This window comes from Panulirus ornatus, chromosome 2 (genome assembly GCF_036320965.1).
Source record: "Panulirus ornatus isolate Po-2019 chromosome 2, ASM3632096v1, whole genome shotgun sequence".
In the NCBI taxonomy this organism is placed as follows: Eukaryota; Metazoa; Arthropoda; class Malacostraca; order Decapoda; family Palinuridae; genus Panulirus; species Panulirus ornatus.
The window spans coordinates 53,379,268-53,398,246 of record NC_092225.1 but is presented as its reverse complement, the minus strand read 5'-3'; the positions used below and the strand labels follow the sequence as shown (position 1 = coordinate 53,398,246).

General features: G+C 39.9%; 2 protein-coding genes across 3 annotated transcripts in view; both read left to right on the top strand.

The window, feature by feature from the left end:
* Positions 1-224: 224 nt before the first annotated feature.
* On the top strand, positions 225-2,735 carry LOC139756479 (uncharacterized). The gene is made up of 3 exons (XM_071675930.1): positions 225-378; positions 771-968; positions 1,391-2,735. The coding sequence occupies exons 1-3, from the start codon at positions 304-306 to the stop codon at positions 1,622-1,624; spliced, it is 507 nt and encodes a 168-aa protein (XP_071532031.1). The 5' UTR covers positions 225-303; the 3' UTR covers positions 1,625-2,735.
* Positions 2,736-8,974: 6,239 nt separating this feature from the next.
* The window catches only part of zetaCOP (COPI coat complex subunit zeta), a 51,293-nt gene continuing 41,288 nt past the window's right edge, over positions 8,975-18,979 (top strand). For both annotated transcript variants that reach the window (XM_071675923.1, XM_071675919.1), the window contains exons 1-2: positions 8,975-9,074; positions 15,677-15,922. In XM_071675923.1, coding sequence (XP_071532024.1) covers positions 9,060-9,074; positions 15,677-15,922 — 261 coding nt within the window. In that variant the 5' untranslated portion in view covers positions 8,975-9,059. The remainder of the gene's footprint in view (positions 9,075-15,676; positions 15,923-18,979) is intronic.

The following is an 18,979-nucleotide window of genomic DNA, read 5'->3' as shown; positions in this document are numbered from 1 at the left end:
GTATAGTGACTTGTGAAGAGTGGTATAATGGAAGAAGAGGAGCACGTGACTCTGTGCCATATTGCCTCCTCGGAGAAAGTTATGATCATCGCTTTCACACTTTCTTAGCTTAGATGTTTTGAACTCCCTACGTTAACTAATTAATGAATGAGCTAATATCTATTATGCTTATAAAAAGAAGAATGTAAAATCTTGTATATTGCGATAGATGATATACAAGAAGGAAAAATATACTCCGAAATATCTTGAGGCTTGCTCTCTACCTTGCTAATTGGCACCTCCACCAAGCCACAGATATAAGCCATGGCAGAGACTGTCGAGCTTCAGTGTGTAGTGAAGTACCATCAGTGTGTCACCAACATGAAGATCACTGTGCTGGTAAGTATTTGATCATTGCTGTGTATGAAGAGATGTTTAAAGTCCAGTAATAGGTGGGTCACGTTATCGAACTTCTAAGGTAGGACTAGTGAGAATTCTTGACAGTATTATCATATTTTACAAATACTCACTAGTTTGGTAGTTTCGGAGGAAAGTGTCAAACACTGTAAAAGTTACCCTCTGTACCACCTCTTTCAACATGCCATGGTATCACTAGACCATCTTTGGTAGCATCTCCAAATATTTAAAGATACAAGAATTAATACTCGGAATCTGCAGTTAGGTCTGTCTTTGAATGCTATGCTTCGAGTGAACTTTGAGTTCCGATCCCATCTATGAATGGATGAAAGAGGACAATAAAGATAGACATGAAAACCCAGCTTCTGTTGCAGGCGGTAGTGGTTGGCTGTGTGGTGGTGGGGGTGAGCGGGCTGCCCCAGGGCGGGGACGGCTACAAGCAGCCTGAGGGATACTTCCAATACGTCAACGTACCTGGTCACAAAGAGTATGAGTTCGGCTGGAATCGCGGCAACCCACACCACTACATCTCCCGCTTCGAGCAAGCAAAGGACCATCGCTTCCGCACCAGGGTAAGCTATAGCCTACTCGTTTCTTGTATCCCTTCTGCGTATATAGATGAAAGATTGATTCTGCTTCTGCTACTATCACAACTACTCCTTTACTAAAACTCATTACATTATAACATTACCCGTTTAACTAGCTTTAAGTTTGCTTACATTTACTTGCAAGTGATTGTCGGCAGTTCATTTTGATGTTTTGATTACTTGCCTAGACTAGGTTAGACTCATCTGCTTACAAAAATTTTTTCGCAATTGTTACTTTAGATTTTTAAGAAGGCTGCGTGATGATGTAAATGTTGATACATAGTCCATGTTGTATATATTGAGACATATGTGGGGGCTTTCCTGAAAATATATATCTTACCCTTTGAATGTAGGGATGACTGTGTGTTCTGCGTCGATCTTGTCCTTGATATGAATTTTAACCGCAGGTAAAATGGGCCGACAATTACGAAGGCTACGGCGAGCACTACTGGGAGTACAACCACGCCCCCAAGTACCCCGAGCATAACACATACAAGGCTCCAGCACCTGCCTACCCAGAGCCTTCCTACGGACCCCCCAAGGCCCACGGGTACCCGTCCGAGAACGTGCCCGTCATCATTACTGACCCGCAAGAGATTCAGCTGACAGACGCTGGTCTGTACTCGGCCCCACGAGAGTAAGGTGCCTGTATCCCCCCCCCCCCCCCCCCCCCCCCCCCACCTCCCGACTGCACCTCGTCTGGATTCATTATGAACCCAATGACACCTCAGGTGTGAGCTACAGGTGCCAAGCCTCTGACCAGGTCTGAGGACGGGCCATTACACTCCTCCCATGTTCTGAGGAACAAAGACAATAAGACGACCACTCATACTCAAGCGATGACCACCATGTTGCTTCAGTCTTACAACACCTGAAGGACAGATGAAAATCAGGACCTGCCTTACTCCGTAGTGATCTTCCATACCCTTTTTCTTCCCCAACCAACCCTCAGACCCTGAGTAAATAAGACAACAATGGTAGAGGGTCTGTCGATCCCCTGCTGCTGCCATACCTCACCAAGACAAATCCTAGCAACGATCATCGCACCAGTACTAACACAGACTGGCGACGCAGATTCTACGAGGGCGCTAATGCTGGCGAGGTTCCTTTAATATCTAGTCCTGGTGAGAGGGCGTCTCAACACGGCCTCCCACTCTCACAACCCACTCAACCCCGTCCAGTGCCGCTCTCCCACTCGTAACCCACCCAGAGCTCCTAAGTCTACCCAGAATCGCTAACAACCCCAAAAGCCCCTTATTTTGTGCTGCTTAAACACCCATAATCCACCACTTACAGTCCTGCTTGTAGACAGCCACACACCTACAGACTAACCACATTCCTGTAACTTACATGATCCGTCTTCATGACCAACCGGTTATACACAACCCAGGCCCACACACACAGCCCACCCATAACCTTTCCTCAACAGCTACAGCCTAGCTACTACATTCACATTAGCAATAGATTCTTGTGACTGTGCTCCGTGCAAGGTACCTGAGGCTTCTTCTGAGAGTGGATGGTTTATCCAAGACCTCGCCGAGTATTTACAGATTAATTTCTTGTTGGCTTCTGTAAAATTACTTCGCTCAAGTCTTCATCCTCTTGGGTTTATTATGAAGTCCACGTGTGCTTTTGTTTGTAATCTCGTAGTTTATTTATATAAGTTCACATTGTTGTGACGACGTATATTGTCCCTCTGTTGTTATTATTGTGGTTAAGAGGATTTACTTTTTTATTAAAAGATGAAAATGACTTGCTTTATCTTATTCCATCCTTTGTGGGGCGAAACTGGTGTTCTATATGAAACATTCAAGTTGAAGAAGTAATTTTGCTTTCATTCATCATTACTTGTGCCTCAAAGTCCATTCATATGGTTGAAAAGTATGTTAGAAGTTCAGGTTCCGTTAAGCAGTGGATTTATTTTTTGGGTATAAGAGACAATTGGAACTACTGTTACTTGGCACCGTACATGTGTTCAGTGTGCAGAGTGACTCCTGGAGACAACTTTTCCTAAGGAACACCTGGGTTCACCTCTGTCTGGGAACGCTTGGGATGCACCGCTTTTGGTTGGGGGGGGGGGGGGGAGATTTGGAATGTACCTGCAGTATTACTGGGGGATCCGTGGAGTACTGCTTTTTATGGGGATGCCTGGGGCGCATCTGACATCAGAATAACACTTAGAATGCGCTTCTTTTCTGGGAAATACCCATCATGGGGTCAAGACTTTCTGAAAAAGATGATTCTTTTTATTTGAACTTTTAACACCTTCAGAAGCAACTTCCACGGACACACAAAACCGTTATTGATATATGGATCCACATGATGACTCCGGTTTCTCCAACCCTGTGCAGGGGCTTTGTAGGACTGCGCCATCTTCCTTCCTTCTGCAGGAGCTCCAATGGCCTCTGGTGTGGGCCTTGCTCTACTGGAACCCAGGCGACGCCTCACTCATGAACCATCATCGCGGAACGTGACACTAACAAAGTCCTCCCACAGCTGCACAACAGGAAACAAGACACACCTCAATTTCATGATGCTACACACTCATCCCTTCTCTTTTCCCTTCTGCTGAAATAATCTATCCATCGAAGTAGTGTCACCCTGATACCTGCTTCTTTATTAGCCTTTAATTTTTTTGTTGGCTGAGACGGCACAGGCAACTGAAGCCCTAATCTAGGCCTTCTCATTAATTATATATATATATATATATATATATATATATATATATATATATATATATATATATATATATATATATATATATATATATATATCTTTCTTCTTTCTTTCAAACTATTCGCCATTTCCTACACAGCTTTCCATGGTTTACCCCAGACTCTTCACATGCCCTGATTCAATCCACTGACAGCACGTCAACCCCGGTATACCACATCGATCCAATTCACTCTATTCCTTGCCCTCCTTTTACCCTCCTGCATGTTCAGGCCCCGATCACACAAAATCTTTTTCACTCCATCTTCCCGCCTCCAATTTGGTCTCCCACTTCTCCTCGTTCCCTCCACCTCCGACACATATATCCTCTTGGTCAATCTTTCCTCACTCATGCTCTCCATGTGCCCAAACCATTTCAAAACACCCTCTTCTGCTCTCTCAACCACGCTCTTTTTATTTCCACACATCTCTCTTACCCTTACGTTACTTACTCGATCAAACCACCTCACACCACACATTCTCCTCAAACATCTCATTTCCAGCACATCCACCCTCCTGCGCACAACTCTATCCATAGCCCACGCCTCGCAACCATACAACATTGTTGGAACCACTATTCCTTCAAACATACCCATTTTTGCTTTCCGAGATAATGTTCTCGACTTCCACACATTCTTCAAGGCTCCCAGAATTTTCGCCCCCTCCCTCACCCTACGATCCACTTCCGCTTCCATGGTTCCATCCGCTGCCAGATCCACTCCCAGATATCTAAAACACTTTACTTCCTCCAGTTTTTCTCCATTCAGACTTACCTCCCAATTGACTTGACCCTCAACCCTACTGTACCTAATAACCTTGCTCTTATTCACATTTACTCTTAACTTTCTTCTTTCACACACTTTACCAAACTCAGTCACCAGCTTCTGCAGTTTCTCACATGAATCAGCCACCAGCGCTGTATCATCAGCGAACAACAACTGACTCACTTCCCAAGCTCTCTCATCCCCAACAGACTTCATACTTGCCCCTCTTTCCAAAACTCTTGCATTCACCTCCCTAACAACCCCATCCATAAACAAATTAAACAACCATGGAGACATCACACACCCCTGCCGCAAACCTACATATATTATCCCTGGGGATAGGGGAGAAAGAATACTTCCCACGTATTCCCTGCGTGTCGTAGAAGGCGACTAAAAGGGTAGGGAGCGTGGGGCTGGAGATCCTCCCCCTCTTTTTTTTTTTTTAAATTTTCCAAAAGAAGGAACAGAGAAGCGGGCCAGGTGAGGATATTCCCTCAAAGGCCCAGTCCTCTGTTCTTAATGCTACCTCGCTAACGCGGGAAATGGCGAATAGTTTGAAAGATATATATATATATATATATATATATATATATATATATATATATATATATATATATATATATATATATATATATATGTGTGTGTGTGTGTGTGTGTGTGTGTGTGTGTGGATGAAGGCAGCAAGTATGGATATGTATATGTGTATGTCTGTGTATGTATATGTATGTATACGTGCGTGTGTGGGCGTTATGTACATACATGTGCATGTGGGTGGGTTGGGCCATTCCTCGTCTGTTTCCTTGCGCTACCTCGTTAACGCGGGAGACGGCGGTTAAGTATAATAAATAAGATAGATAAATAAATAAATGTATGTCTGAATGTATGTGGATGTAACCAAGATGAGAAGAAAAAAGAGATAGGTAGTAGGTTTGAGGAAAGAAACCTGGATGTTCTGGCTCTGAGTGAAACGAAGCTCAGGGATAAAGGGGAAGAGTGGTTCGGAAAAGTCTTGGGAGTAAAATCAGGGGTTGGTGAGAGAACAAGAGCTAAGGAAGGAGTAGCACTACTTCTGAAGCAGGAGTTGTGGGGGTATGATAGAATGTAAGAGATTCTAGACTGAAGTGGGTAAAACTAACAGGGATGGAGAGAGATGGGTGATTATTGGTGCCTATGCACTTGGTTATGAGAAAGATAATGAGAGGCAAATGTTTTGGGAGCAGCTGTTTGAGTGTGTCAGCAGCTTTCATTCACGAGACCGAGTTTTGTGATGGGTGCTTTAAATGCGAAGGTGAGTGGTATGGCAGTTGAGGGTATGATTAGTGTACATGAGGTATTTAGCGTTGTGAATGGAAATGGTGATCTTGTGGATTTGTGTGCTTAAAAAAAGACTGATGATTGGAAATACCTGGTTTAAAAAGAGAGATATACATAAGTATACGTATGTGAGTAGGAGAGATGGTCAAAGAGCATTATTGAATTACGTGTTAATTGATAGGCGTGTAAAAGAGACTTTTGGATGTTAATGTGTTGGAGGGATGTCTGATCACTATCTTGTGGAGGCGAAGGTGAAGATTTGTAGAGGTTTTCAAATATGAGAAAAGAATGTTAGGGAGAAGAGAGTAGTGAGAGGAAGTATACATTTTAGCGACGAATCCCTTAAGGCGGATGAACCAGGATTCGAACCCGAGAATGCGTCACAGTCAAAATCGCTAACTGCTCCACCACGGAGGTCCACGTCATAGTTTCAAGTGTTTTCAGGCAGTTCGGACGCAGATAATTCGCCCATCCTTCTCTTTTGCCTAAAGCAGAGCTCACTCATTTGTAGAAATGTAAAAAAAAGTTCGTTTCTCTTGACCCTTTCCCAAAACCGTATTGCCTCCTCCTTAGGTCGTTTCTCCTAAGCAAGAAGTCAGAGATATCGGTCTGTTGCTCAGCTCAACCTCTCATTCTCCTTTTCTTATTGAAGGTAAGACGTTTGCCGTCTCCCATTGCCTTTGCACTTCAACGTTTTCCACAGCCGTCTTAAACATCATAAATGGTTTATCAAGTGAATCTACAGATGTCTTCATCACATAAGGACGAATCTAACTAGGGTAGTGAGGGTGACATGGGTCAGTAATCTGTCTTTGCTTCCTCTAGATATTTCAGTGCTTCCCAAGACCTGCTCACCATTCCACCTCAGTGATGTTGGGGCTACAGTGTCTTCCACTGTGATAACACTTTTGTGCTTTTCAATCAGCTCCTCGCATCTCTTCCCATTATCCTCTGTAATTCATTCCTCTGAACACCTTAGTGTGTTCAGCTGCTCTTTAACTGACAATCTATTCCTTATGAAAGTATGGGAAAGTTTTAAGTCATACTCTGCCTCGTCCACGGTATTTTGCAAAGTTTCTCTGCTCCTCCTTTCTTATCTCGCTATTGTCTTTCCTTGCTCTTTTTTCATACGTTATCGCTGTTTCCCGTGTTAATGAGGTAGCGCTATAAACAAACGTAGAAAGGCCACATCCGCTCACATCCTTTCTCTATCTGTCATGCGTAATGCATCGAAATCACAGCTCTCTAGCCACAACCAGGCGTCACAAACCTTTCTATGGCTTACCCCGGACGTTTCACATGCCCTTAATTCAGTCCATTGACAGTACGCCGACCCATGTTTACCACATTGTTCTCATTTACTCTATCCAATGCAGGCCTTTCACCCTCCTCTGTGTTTAGGCCCCGATTGCTCAAAATCTTTGTGATTCCATCTTTTCGTCTCCAGTTTGGTCACTCTGTCCTCCTTGTTCCCTCCACTTGTGGCGCATATATCCTCTGTCAACCCTTCACTCCTTCTCTACAGATGTCCAAACCATTTCATCACGCCCTCTTCAGCTCTCTTATACCGTTTGAATATTAGTAGGCTAGGATGCCACCAGTATTTTCTCCACAGTACATAACTCTTTTGCCATTTGACACCTCTCACTGAACCATATTTTCGTTTTTCTCACCTTCTGTCTCTGTGGCTAAGATTACTTATGTTTATACTCGATTGTAGATTTCACTGACCTACCATAACATTGACCTGAAACATAGCTACAGAACTTCATTTTTCGTGTCGTATCCGATGTTTGTATGCCACATGCAAGCAAACTCCACCATTACCTGATCATTCTCTATTGGTGTATCATATCTGATATCCTCAAAATCCATGTTGCTATAAGTATAGATGACTTATGGTAAAAAGAAAAAAAAATGCGTGTTCAGTGACATGCTGATACAGGAAATTTCTTTGCATATATCCTATGAACTTGTCTCCATAATTCTTTCATCATGAGAATCCATGCTCGGCCAACCTATTTTTTTTTTTTTCGTAATTGAAATCTTCTATCGCTAAAACTTTACAGTCTGCGAGGAGTGTTTGTGTCACTGGATCAGTTAACTACCTTCCTGATACTCCCCCTCACTGTTATCTCTATTCATTTCTTGTTTTTCGTAGGTCTTTGTAGGGCTACTAGTCATCAACACTAGTGCAATATCCTCATTTACTTTTCCAACTACGTACTGCTTGATTGGGTCATCCACCATATATTCCCTCTTTAGTATCATGTGCTCCGTGTGTTGGTGACTGTTACTTGTTACAGGAAGTTTTACACCTGTGTCCCCCCCACCCCCACCCCATGTGCTTTTTAAATCCTTAATTGTACTGTTCGCGGAGGAAGTTTTATACCTGTAGGGCCCCAGCCTCTGACCATTACTCTGTGTGTGTGTGTCTGTGTGTGTGTGTGTGTGTGTGTGTGTGTGTGTGTGACACACTATAGGACTGGCTGGTGTCCCTTTGATTCTAACTTCTTTTCCCGACCATTATCTTGGTGGAACTTTGGCATTAGTTTTTTTTCTCCATTTTAAGAGAATTTCAGTTTATAGTGATTTAGTGAACAGTAATTCAGAGCTAATTTGATCTCAAAATGATGCTTCGTATGATTATTGATAAAGTTTAAGCAAGATGTTTCGTATGGGAAAACAATGGCGATAGTGTGCTCAAACCATCATTATGATTTAGCTAAATAAGTTTTTCTGAAAATTCTCGGAACACGTCGTGTTCATATTGTCTTTGTAGTAAGGTATTGAAATTTTACTGACGATTAGGTAGAGCCACTACCTATTGGGTTGGTTGTCATGTTTTATTAGGCTATAACACCTTAGAATATAATTTTAATTACTAAATGTAAGCCAATAATTCTCTGTCCAAACAGAGCTCTTTTCCGTATCAAGTATGTATACAGCTTATTTGAGAGAAATGTATGTGGTTTTATCTATGTAGAATTCTGTTAATTCGTCTATGTAATATCTATAATATATTCATATACACACAGGATATTTCTTAGATACATAATACGTGTCAGCCGAGTATCTTTATTCACGGGTGACGAAGTAGTGAATTTAGAATAAAAATTTAGATTTATTAGCCAAACAATTATTATTTTCTGATTCATCAGTATACTTCTTAATGAAATATGTAAATTGAAATATATTATGTTATCATTTTACTTTACAATTTTTTCGTATTTACAGTTGTTACAACCCTTTCCTAGTGTGTCCAGTTGTCAGAAGCAACGTAAACATGTCGGGATTACTGGTGAGACGTGATTCTCATTCATTTGTATATTATGAAACTATGCTGAAGATAAGCACAGACAACGTAGAGACTTAAAGATAGCACTTATATTTAAGAATGCTTGCCATTACAGTTTTTTTTGTGTGAAAGTAGGTTTTTATAACTAAGCCGAATGTCACCGGAGTAGACTTGAACTCAATGATTTCTAAGACCTGGTGTCATAGTGCCCACCGTGGGCTGCGCCTCTTACCAGAGTCCTGCTGTGTAATTAAGTACCATATGGCTTACGAAGTTGACATTTTTTGACATACCGTTATTTCGATGTTTGGGCATAGATGGGTGACACTTTTACGTTGTATTCATTAGACTTCGTGTAGCATCTTTGAAGCATCAGGTGAAGGGTAGGTTAGGTTGATTGGTTTGACAGTCTTAACCCAGCCCTTTCCCTGCACTTCAAAACGATGTAATTTACTAGTTTAGCTGAGCATCGGAATTAGCTTTAGATAATATTTGGTATTTTACTAGGGTAGGATCTTAGAATACAGTTTTCGCTTGCATAGGTTTGATATCTTAGTCTTTTTAATGGATTCTTTGTTGCTATAATAAGATTTGATATAAGTGTGGGATTTTGCTTCACTTCCTCTTAAAACTCTCTCATTGTTTATTACCTTGTTAGTGGTAGACATTATTGGGATGTTAATCCACCAATCTTGGCCCACCTTTATAATTGATGTAGCCTTCTCATGTTTTAGTAACAATGACTGATAATGTATTTTGGATAAAACTTATTGATTATGTAAGTCAGATACAGTTATATGATTCTGATAGGTTGTTTGCTGGTTTATTAAACTTCTGCAGTATGAAATGTAAAAAAAGAACTTCATTTACAATATACAGATTAAGAGAGAGAAATTTGAATGTGACAGTTGTATTAAATGTACAAGTGAAAGTCAGGAAATCTGATTAATGTTATTTAGTAGGTCCATATAGATGTGAACCATATATAAAACAAATGACAATTTACCAAAAACATATCTTGAATGATGAGCACTGTCCTAGAATAAGTGACACCATACCTAGAAAGACTGTAACATGTTGTGAACAATCAGCATCATACCTAAAGTAGGTGGGACTGTATCTAGAACAACTACAACATATCTTGAACAACCAGCATCATATGTGGAGTTCGTGGCACTCTACCTAGAACGACTGCAACATATCTTGAACAATAATTGTCATACTTAGAATAGATAGCAGTGTACCTAGAACATCCAGGTACACTCTCCTTATATCCAGAACGACCAGCACCGTACGCAGAATAACCAGCACTGTACCTTGAAATAGCACCCTACCCAAAGCAACTGGCACCAGACCCAGGAAAACTGGTACCATACCCAAGAGAATGAACACCATGCCTAGAATAACTGGCTCCACAGTAGAACAACTGGCACTGTACCTATAATGATTGGCACCATATTTGAACAACTGGTACCATACCTAATACAACTGGCACCATACTTAGAATGCTGGTATTTTACTAAGAACAGCTGGCAGAGTTTCTAAAACAGCCAGCACCTTATCTAGAACTGGCACTAGGCCTAGAACGACCAGCATTGCACCAAGAACATCCAATACCATACTTAAAACAACAAACACCACGCTTAGAACAGTTAGCACCAAACTTAGAACAAGTACTTCACAACTGGTGTACTGCAACAATGCCCCCAGTGTGCTGTGGTACATTACTCATTAGAGAAATAAAACAGATTTTGTACTCTATCAATAAACAACACCAGTATTCGTCCTGTGAAAATATATTTTTTTGAAAACTTGAATGTGTAGTATGTGATTACTACATTGGTGTGTTGAAAGTTTTTTGTTTTCCTTTTCAGTAAATAATGGATAATAGCAGTAGAGTTCTGGCAAAATTTCCTTTGGTGTGTCACAAGAATAAAGCAAACTCGAAAATGTGCTGTGAAATAAAAAGGGTCGATACGCACTTCCTTGAACAACTGGCAGTGTATCTTTTATTATCCATCCGGCATTTAATGCAGATAGATTCAAGGGTGGCAAAAGAAGCCAGGATTGACATAAAGACTTGGCTGGGATCACTGGGTCAACATATCTTTGTTGATCATTTTACATTTGTGTAGCTTTCACATGCACAGTGATTTCATGTCGGTATATATGGATGAAAATAAATCATCGAACAAGAAATGAATCATCATCTCATTAACACTCATGGATAATCATATTGACAAAGGATGAGCAATGATGCACATTTTTGTGTACTTTATGTACTGAGATCGAATTATCAAAAAGTTGTTATTTATCTTCACTTAGCAACAGTCATATTAATAAGGGTAAGCCACGACCCCTGGGCAGACATTTTTTTATGTTGGAGGCTCCAGTCATGGACAAAGGTCCTTATCAAAGCTTGGTTTTAATTGGGAAAGACTTGAGGGGAGCAAGTTCCAAAGCTTCAAATTGTAGGGAAGGAAACAGTTATCAAAACAACCCTCCCTTAAGATGCCAGCGGCCTCACATTAATTATATGTGCAGTAGCTTGCTGAGTATTAATTGTGTGGTATTGCTAATGCTGGGGCCACAGAAACAGCCAGCTCCCAGGAGTAAAAACCAAGATACCCATAAAAGAGGAAAAATGAACCAACATTATGGTGTAGGGCAAGTGGATCATGTTTGAGGTTAATCTGGAAAGAGTTGATAAGTCAGACCACTTTAAATGCAATTCTGTCAAGTAAGGACGTAGAGCTAGAACCACCCCAGATGTAAGAGCAGTACTTCATATAAAAACGGATCAGTCCTTTGTATGAATGAAACAACTGTTTGGAGAATGGAAATTTCAACATATTCGCAGGACTCCCAGTTTCTAAGGGACAGGCCTAGTTATTTCTGTAGTGTGAGGCTTCCAAGACAGTATGAATGGTACAGTGATACCACATATGTGATAGAGAGATGGGCAGAAACTAAGTCTGGGAGGTATTAAACTTAACCAGATTTCATTTAACACTGAAATATCCTGATCAGTTCCGAGTTTATTGAGAAAGTTTTTTGATATGGGAAACAGATTCAGTGAGAGAAGAGGGGCAGATTTTAAGGATGTGGAGGAATGCAGTTTTGAGTCAATGGCGTATGACTGCATTTGGTTACTTGCAAGAAAAAGGAAATCTTTGATAAAGAGGAGAAAAAGTGTGGGAGACTGGACAGAACCTTGAGGGACACTGCTATTGTTGAAGAAAGGGGGAGAGTCTGATCCATCAACAAACATTGTATTTTGTCAATTAAAGCTTTAATCACTAACACTTTCAAAGGTATATTTTCTCATACTGAGTGAATTGTCTAAACTGACATTACTTGCTGTAAGTTCAAGGCACACACTAATGTTGCACTGCATGATAATTTCTCCCGTTTCAGTCATCCCCCAGCCATGCCAATGACATCATATTTTCATGAATTTTCCAGGAAGAAAACTGAGTAGCTTTTAAGCAAAATTTTGGATCATCAACTGTTTATGACTAAGGGGTCAATTTGTTTTCTGGCATTTTCTGTGCTCTGGCCATGGCCAGGTCCCAAGTTTGCTGGATTAAAGAGCCACAACCTGTCATAGCAATGTAGAGATGAATAGTGAATTTGCAAGTAATTTTGTATTGTATTGTTAGTGTTGCAGTGTTTAGTAAATAGAATAAAAGATGTGATTCATGATTTGGTGCAATGTATTTTATTCTCTTTAACCTCATGATACAGTTTTCTGGCCACGTCTGTATGATTGATTTTTTTCAAGTAGTATGGAAAACATTATCCTTCAAGAATGGGAGACTGTAAAAGTAAATTTATCTATGTAAAGTTAATGGACAGGCAGCTGTGCCATCAGTATTATAGATTTATAGATAACAGTAGACAGTGTTGCTGCTACGATAGTTTTAGTTTTTTTTTGTACCTTACATATTGATGGAATGATATTATCTTACTTTTATTCTGGTATGATTACTGTACAATAATTTATACACACTCTTTATCGGCAACATTATTCAGGTATTATATATACATATTAGCAGAAATGAAAGATTTTGTTATGGCAGCAACATCTACACAAACTATCTAATACCTCCTTTCTTTTAGATAGGTTTGGTATCTTGAACAGTGTTTCCAAAGGTGTGTCAAGTGTATTTGCACACATAATCAGCACCTAGGGTGAAATTCCATCAGTTCCATGAACCTTGTGTGGGTCAAGACCTTTAGTATTTTGTTGTCTTTTTTAGACACCACGCATTTTTTTAAAATCCCCCTCCCATTTTAACTCATGGCTATGAGGCTGTAATCTGCCACCATGAAAATTCCTTTGAATTTGTTGTTCAGTTACTTTACATTATCCTCTTCAGTTCATCCTTCTCAGTCCCTAAGCCTCTTTGTGTGTGTGTGTGTGTGTGTGTGTGTGTGTAATTACATATTTGTACTGTATGGGGAGGGAGTTTTACCCTCAGGCACCCCATATGTGTGTTTGTGTGTGTGTGTGTAATTAAATATTTGTACTGTATGGGGAGGAAGTTTTACACTCAGGGACCCCATCTGTTAAACATTCTGTTCTATGTCTTCATTAACCATGTCTTTAGTCATTGTGTTCCATTCATCCATCACTCTTTTACTGTAAAAGGACTTCTATACATCTTTTGTAATGTGTTTCTTACTTGATTTAACATTGTATCCTCTGGGTCCTTTATGCATACATGTCTCAAAGGACTTTTCACTGTCAATGTCATCAATCTCTTTTTAGATATTGAAAGGTTGTGGTTACGTCACCCCTTACTTATCTTCCAAGATAGGCAGGTTTAAAGCCTTTAGCCTTTCTCTTAACTAAACTCTCTTTTTCTGGTGCCTTATTTGTTGCCTTCCTCAGGACCTTCTGTATTATCTGTTTGCACTTCTTTAGATGTGGTTTTTAAACTTGAGAAGCACATTCTAGTTTTGACTTTTGTAGGATATGAACAGCCTGCTGAATATTTCTTTATCCATATACTTGAAAGTTGTTCTGATATTTGCCAGCAGATGGTTTGTCTCTTTTGCTATTTTCCTTATATGGGACTGGTTACAGGCTCAGGACAAAGTCAGCTTCCAAGTTCCTCACACATACAGAAACCTGGCCCTTATTTCCTGCTAGATAATTGTCATAGTGAGGCCTTTCACTGTGACCCACCCTCATTACTTTACATTTGCTTGTGCTGTGCTGTTTTTCTTTCTTCACTTTAGCCATACCAGAAGAGTTAGAACATTTCTGCCTTGAAAAGTCTGTTTTTGATGGCCCAGTGGAAACAACATTTTGCTGTATGAGAGAATCCCAGTAGAAGTAGCTTAGATGAACAGCTACAGAAGAGGGAACTGTGCATAATGTGTAACAAATTTCTCTAATTCAGCAAATGGCAGAACCAACTAGAAGAAATGATATACTAGATATACCCTTCACAAATAATGTAGACCTAAAGTATGACATCATCTCACACACATTGTGCAGTATTGGAAAAATAAAACTCCATAGACTGATTTGTAATATATAAAGTTTGTTATTTCTGTCTATCTCTCTGGTGCATGTTCCACCTGAAATACCTCCACAGGGTTGGCCACGGCAATAGTGTCTTCATAACTAGTGAACTCAAGTGCCGCTTCTTAGCCTTTAGTGCCTTACCCTTAACAGGCAACTGGCAGAGGGCATCTCTAGTGCAGTTTGCTGAGGCTCCTTGCTAATGTTTCTACAGAGTACTTCTACCTTATACTCCTGCATAATGTTCCTAATGATCACGTCCCCTTGGCAATATCAACTCCAACACATGGTAAAATCCGTAATTTGCCATCTGCCCATCTCTAAGTTTGATAGACCTCAGATGTTGATCAATTTCAAGCCACAGGTGATGTGATGAAGTTATTTTTCAGAAAAGTTGGTGAATGAGACAGTAAAATGAAAGTAGATATTTATAGAAATAGTGTCTAACTTGTAAGTAGGTGCTGTACTATAATAGCTTTGTTTTTCATTTCAAATATCTTCTTTCAACATTCAAGATTTCTTTTTTGTTTAAAATTATGGGATGATATTCTTCCTTTGAAATGAAACAGTTTTTATACATATTACTTTAAAAACGTATGCATGCTTTATGATTGTTGATTTTCTGCATAATTTCTGTGAAGTATGTTGACTGTTTTGAAAGAAATAATGAATCCACAATTTTTTCAAGAAAACCTTCCCCACTTTTATGTAAATTCTGCTGTTGATTTTCTTAATTTGATGTCCCCATTCAGTTATACTTTTAACTTATAGGTGAAATTCAAGGTTTTTGCAGTTATATTTTTGTGCTGTACTGAATGAGGTTATTTACTTATCTATTCCTCACATTCCTCCAGAATGTGTGGGATGTAAATAGTATTTCAAACCTTACCCACTTTTAGGATTAAACTAATACATATCTTGATATAATGTAAGGTACCCCTTAGATTAAAACCATGCAGGCTTTCTTGAATTTTACCATATTTGAACTGTGTTAGTGAATTAGTCTTCAGTTGCATTTCCACAGAAATTCTGTGCATCCATATCAGTTGTTTTTTCTGTTTCTTTCTAGGAACCCACTCTCTATGTAATCAAGGGCATTGCCATCCTAGACAATGATGGTAATCGTCTATTGGCAAAGTATTATGACCCAAGCATTTTCCCAACTGTGAAGGAAGAAAAGAAATTTGAGAAGAATTTGTTTCAGAAGACACACCGTGCCAATGCTGAAGTCATCATGCTAGATCGATTAACTTGTGTGTACCGTTCCAACGTAGATCTCTTCTTTTATGTTATGGGGTTGTCACATGAGAATGAAGTAAGTTTTGTAATGAGTTTTTCATGATATCATGTTCATTTTTACATGGGCTTATTGTTGGATAAAGTGTATGATTTGGAAGTTGGATGACACTGATTGATGATCAAATGATAAAATTGAGGGGAAAGATATAAGTATCTGAGAAATCATGGGTATGGTTAGTACTTTAGGATCATTTAGAAGGGTTAGCAAGGTATAGGCATGAAAGCTGATAAGGATTTGGTATATGATTTGAGGAAAAATAAAATATTAAAGAATAAAGGTAGTGGAGAATGTGAGGTATGAGAAACACTGAAATTTACATCATGTCAGAACAGGAAATTCTCAGTGATCATCCAATCTTGTCTGATTTGTTCAATGTAGAGGGTTAGTAAAAACTGAACATTGTACTTAATAATTTTGATAGTAGAATACATATCCAGATATCCCAGATAAAGAAAAATAAACAAAAACTTATTACTTGGAAATGCTATCAAACCATAATCCCCAGATACATACAGACTAGAGTTTGCCTAGAATTCATCAGTAATATATATTGACAGCACTTGGTCTAGTCTGTAGTTCAAGCTCACTGAGTATACACTGACTCACATACCCATTGTTTCAAAGGAATTATATAACTAGGTATTATGACTTCAGTTATGGCACCACATGTCCTTTCAGGACGATGTAACCCATCCTGGGTTTATACAGTCTCCCAGCTGATCCTTGGAGTTTCAACCCTCTTTTCTCACAATCCTGGTGGCCACAGAGCCCTGTCTGCTGGAGTATACTATGTCCCCACATTAATTCTTCATGAGAGATCCCCAGTCTCTTTGTATTTCTGCTCTTGGGAGATGACTGTGACTTTGCATTAAATCTTAACAGTTTGAGGATTTTCTTGGTGACCATACAAAACACAGTGTGACAAATTACTTACATCATCTTTTTTTTTTTTTTTTTTTTTTTTTATACTTTGTCGCTGTCTCCCGCGTTTGCGAGGTAGCGCAAGGAAACAGACGAAAGAAATGGCCCAACCCCCCCCCATACACATGTACATACACACGTCCACACACGCAAATATACATACCTACACAGCTTTCCATGGTTTACCCCAGACGCTTCACATGCCTTGATTCACTCCACTGACAGCACGTCAACCCCTGTATACCACATCGCTCCAATTCACTCTATTCCTTGCCCTCCTTTCACCCTCCTGCATGTTCAGGCCCCGATCACACAAAATCTTTTTCACTCCATCTTTCCACCTCCAATTTGGTCTCCCTCTTCTCCTCGTTCCCTCCACCTCCGACACATATATCCTCTTGGTCAATCTTTCCTCACTCATTCTCTCCATGTGCCCAAACCATTTCAAAACACCCTCTTCTGCTCTCTCAACCACGCTCTTTTTATTTCCACACATCTCTCTTACCCTTACGTTACTTACTCGATCAAACCACCTCACACCACACATTGTCCTCAAACATCTCATTTCCAGCACATCCATCCTCCTGCGCACAACTCTATCCATAGCCCACGCCTCGCAACCATACAACATTGTTGGAACCACTATTCCTTCAAACATACCCATTTTTGCTTTCCGAGATAATGTTCTCGACTTCCACACATTTTTCAAGGCTCCCAAAATTTTTGCCCCCTCCCCCACCCTATGATCCACTTCCGCTTCCATGGTTCCATCCGCTGACAGATCCACTCCCAGATATCTAAAACACTTCACTTCCTCCAGTTTTTCTCCATTCAAACTCACCTCCCAATTGACTTGACCCTCAACCCTACTGTACCTAATAACCTTGCTCTTATTCACATTTACTCTTAACTTTCTTCTTCCACACACTTTACCAAACTCAGTCACCAGCTTCTGCAGTTTCTCACATGAATCAGCCACCAGCGCTGTATCATCAGCGAACAACAACTGACTCACTTCCCAAGCTCTCTCATCCCCAACAGACTTCATACTTGCCCCTCTTTCCAGGACTCTTGCATTTACCTCCCTAACAACCCCATCCATAAACAAATTAAACAACCATGGAGACATCACACACCCCTGCCGCAAACCTACATTCACTGAGAACCAATCACTTTCCTATCTTCCTACACGTACACATGCCTTACATCCTCGATAAAAACTTTTCACTGCTTCTAACAACTTGCCTCCTACACCATATATTCTTAATACCTTCCACAGAGCATCTCTATCAACTCTATCATATGCCTTCTCCAGATCCATAAATGCTACATACAAATCCATTTGCTTTTCTAAGTATTTCTCACATACATTCTTCAAAGCAAACACCTGATCCACACATCCTCTACCACTTCTGAAACCGCACTGCTCTTCCCCAATCTGATGCTCTGTACATGCCTTCACCCTCTCAATCAATACCCTCCCATATAATTTACCAGGAATACTCAACAAACTTATACCTCTATTATCACTTATAATTTGAAAAATGATATTACAGTAAACCCTGGATTTAATGGATCCTGATATAATGTATTTTGGATTTAATGGACCAGGCAAATAATAATACATTAATTAATGATTATTTAGAAAATAAAAAGAATTTAAGAATTTCAAATTCTGCACCATGTGCATTTCATATCGTACTTGTCTTTGGTAGCATGGAGTATACTGGCTTTGTTTTGATCTCAGTCTGCCTGAAGCTATCATGTGGTCAGTTTGTATACAGAGAATTGTGACTATTTATTAAATAACTGTACAATATTTACAATTCAAAATGGCATCAATTGATAGAGGAGTTAAAAGGAAGCTTGTGAACTGTATATTGTATTAAAAAAATGGCCCATAGGTTACATTCGATTTAATGGACTTTCAGCATTAACAGACATCCCCTCCCCCTATTAGTCCATTAAATTAAGGGTTTACTGTACTTATGATTCATCTTAACACTTGTTGCTTTATTAGTAAAACGCATAACATGATTTATTACTGAAGTGTTTTAGATATCTGGGAGTGGATTTGGCAGCGGATGGAACCATGGAAGCAGAAGGGAATCATAGGGTGGGGGAGGGGGCGAAAGTTCTGGGAGCATTGAA

Bases quoted from the DNA above. Each gene is read 5' to 3' on its own strand.
- LOC139756479 (XM_071675930.1), top strand. From the start codon at position 304: ATGGCAGAGACTGTCGAGCTTCAGTGTGTAGTGAAGTACCATCAGTGT. The intron at 379-770 runs GTAAGTATTTGA...CTTCTGTTGCAG, and splicing joins ACATGAAGATCACTGTGCTG to GCGGTAGTGGTTGGCTGTGT. The intron at 969-1,390 runs GTAAGCTATAGC...TTTTAACCGCAG, and splicing joins ACCATCGCTTCCGCACCAGG to GTAAAATGGGCCGACAATTA.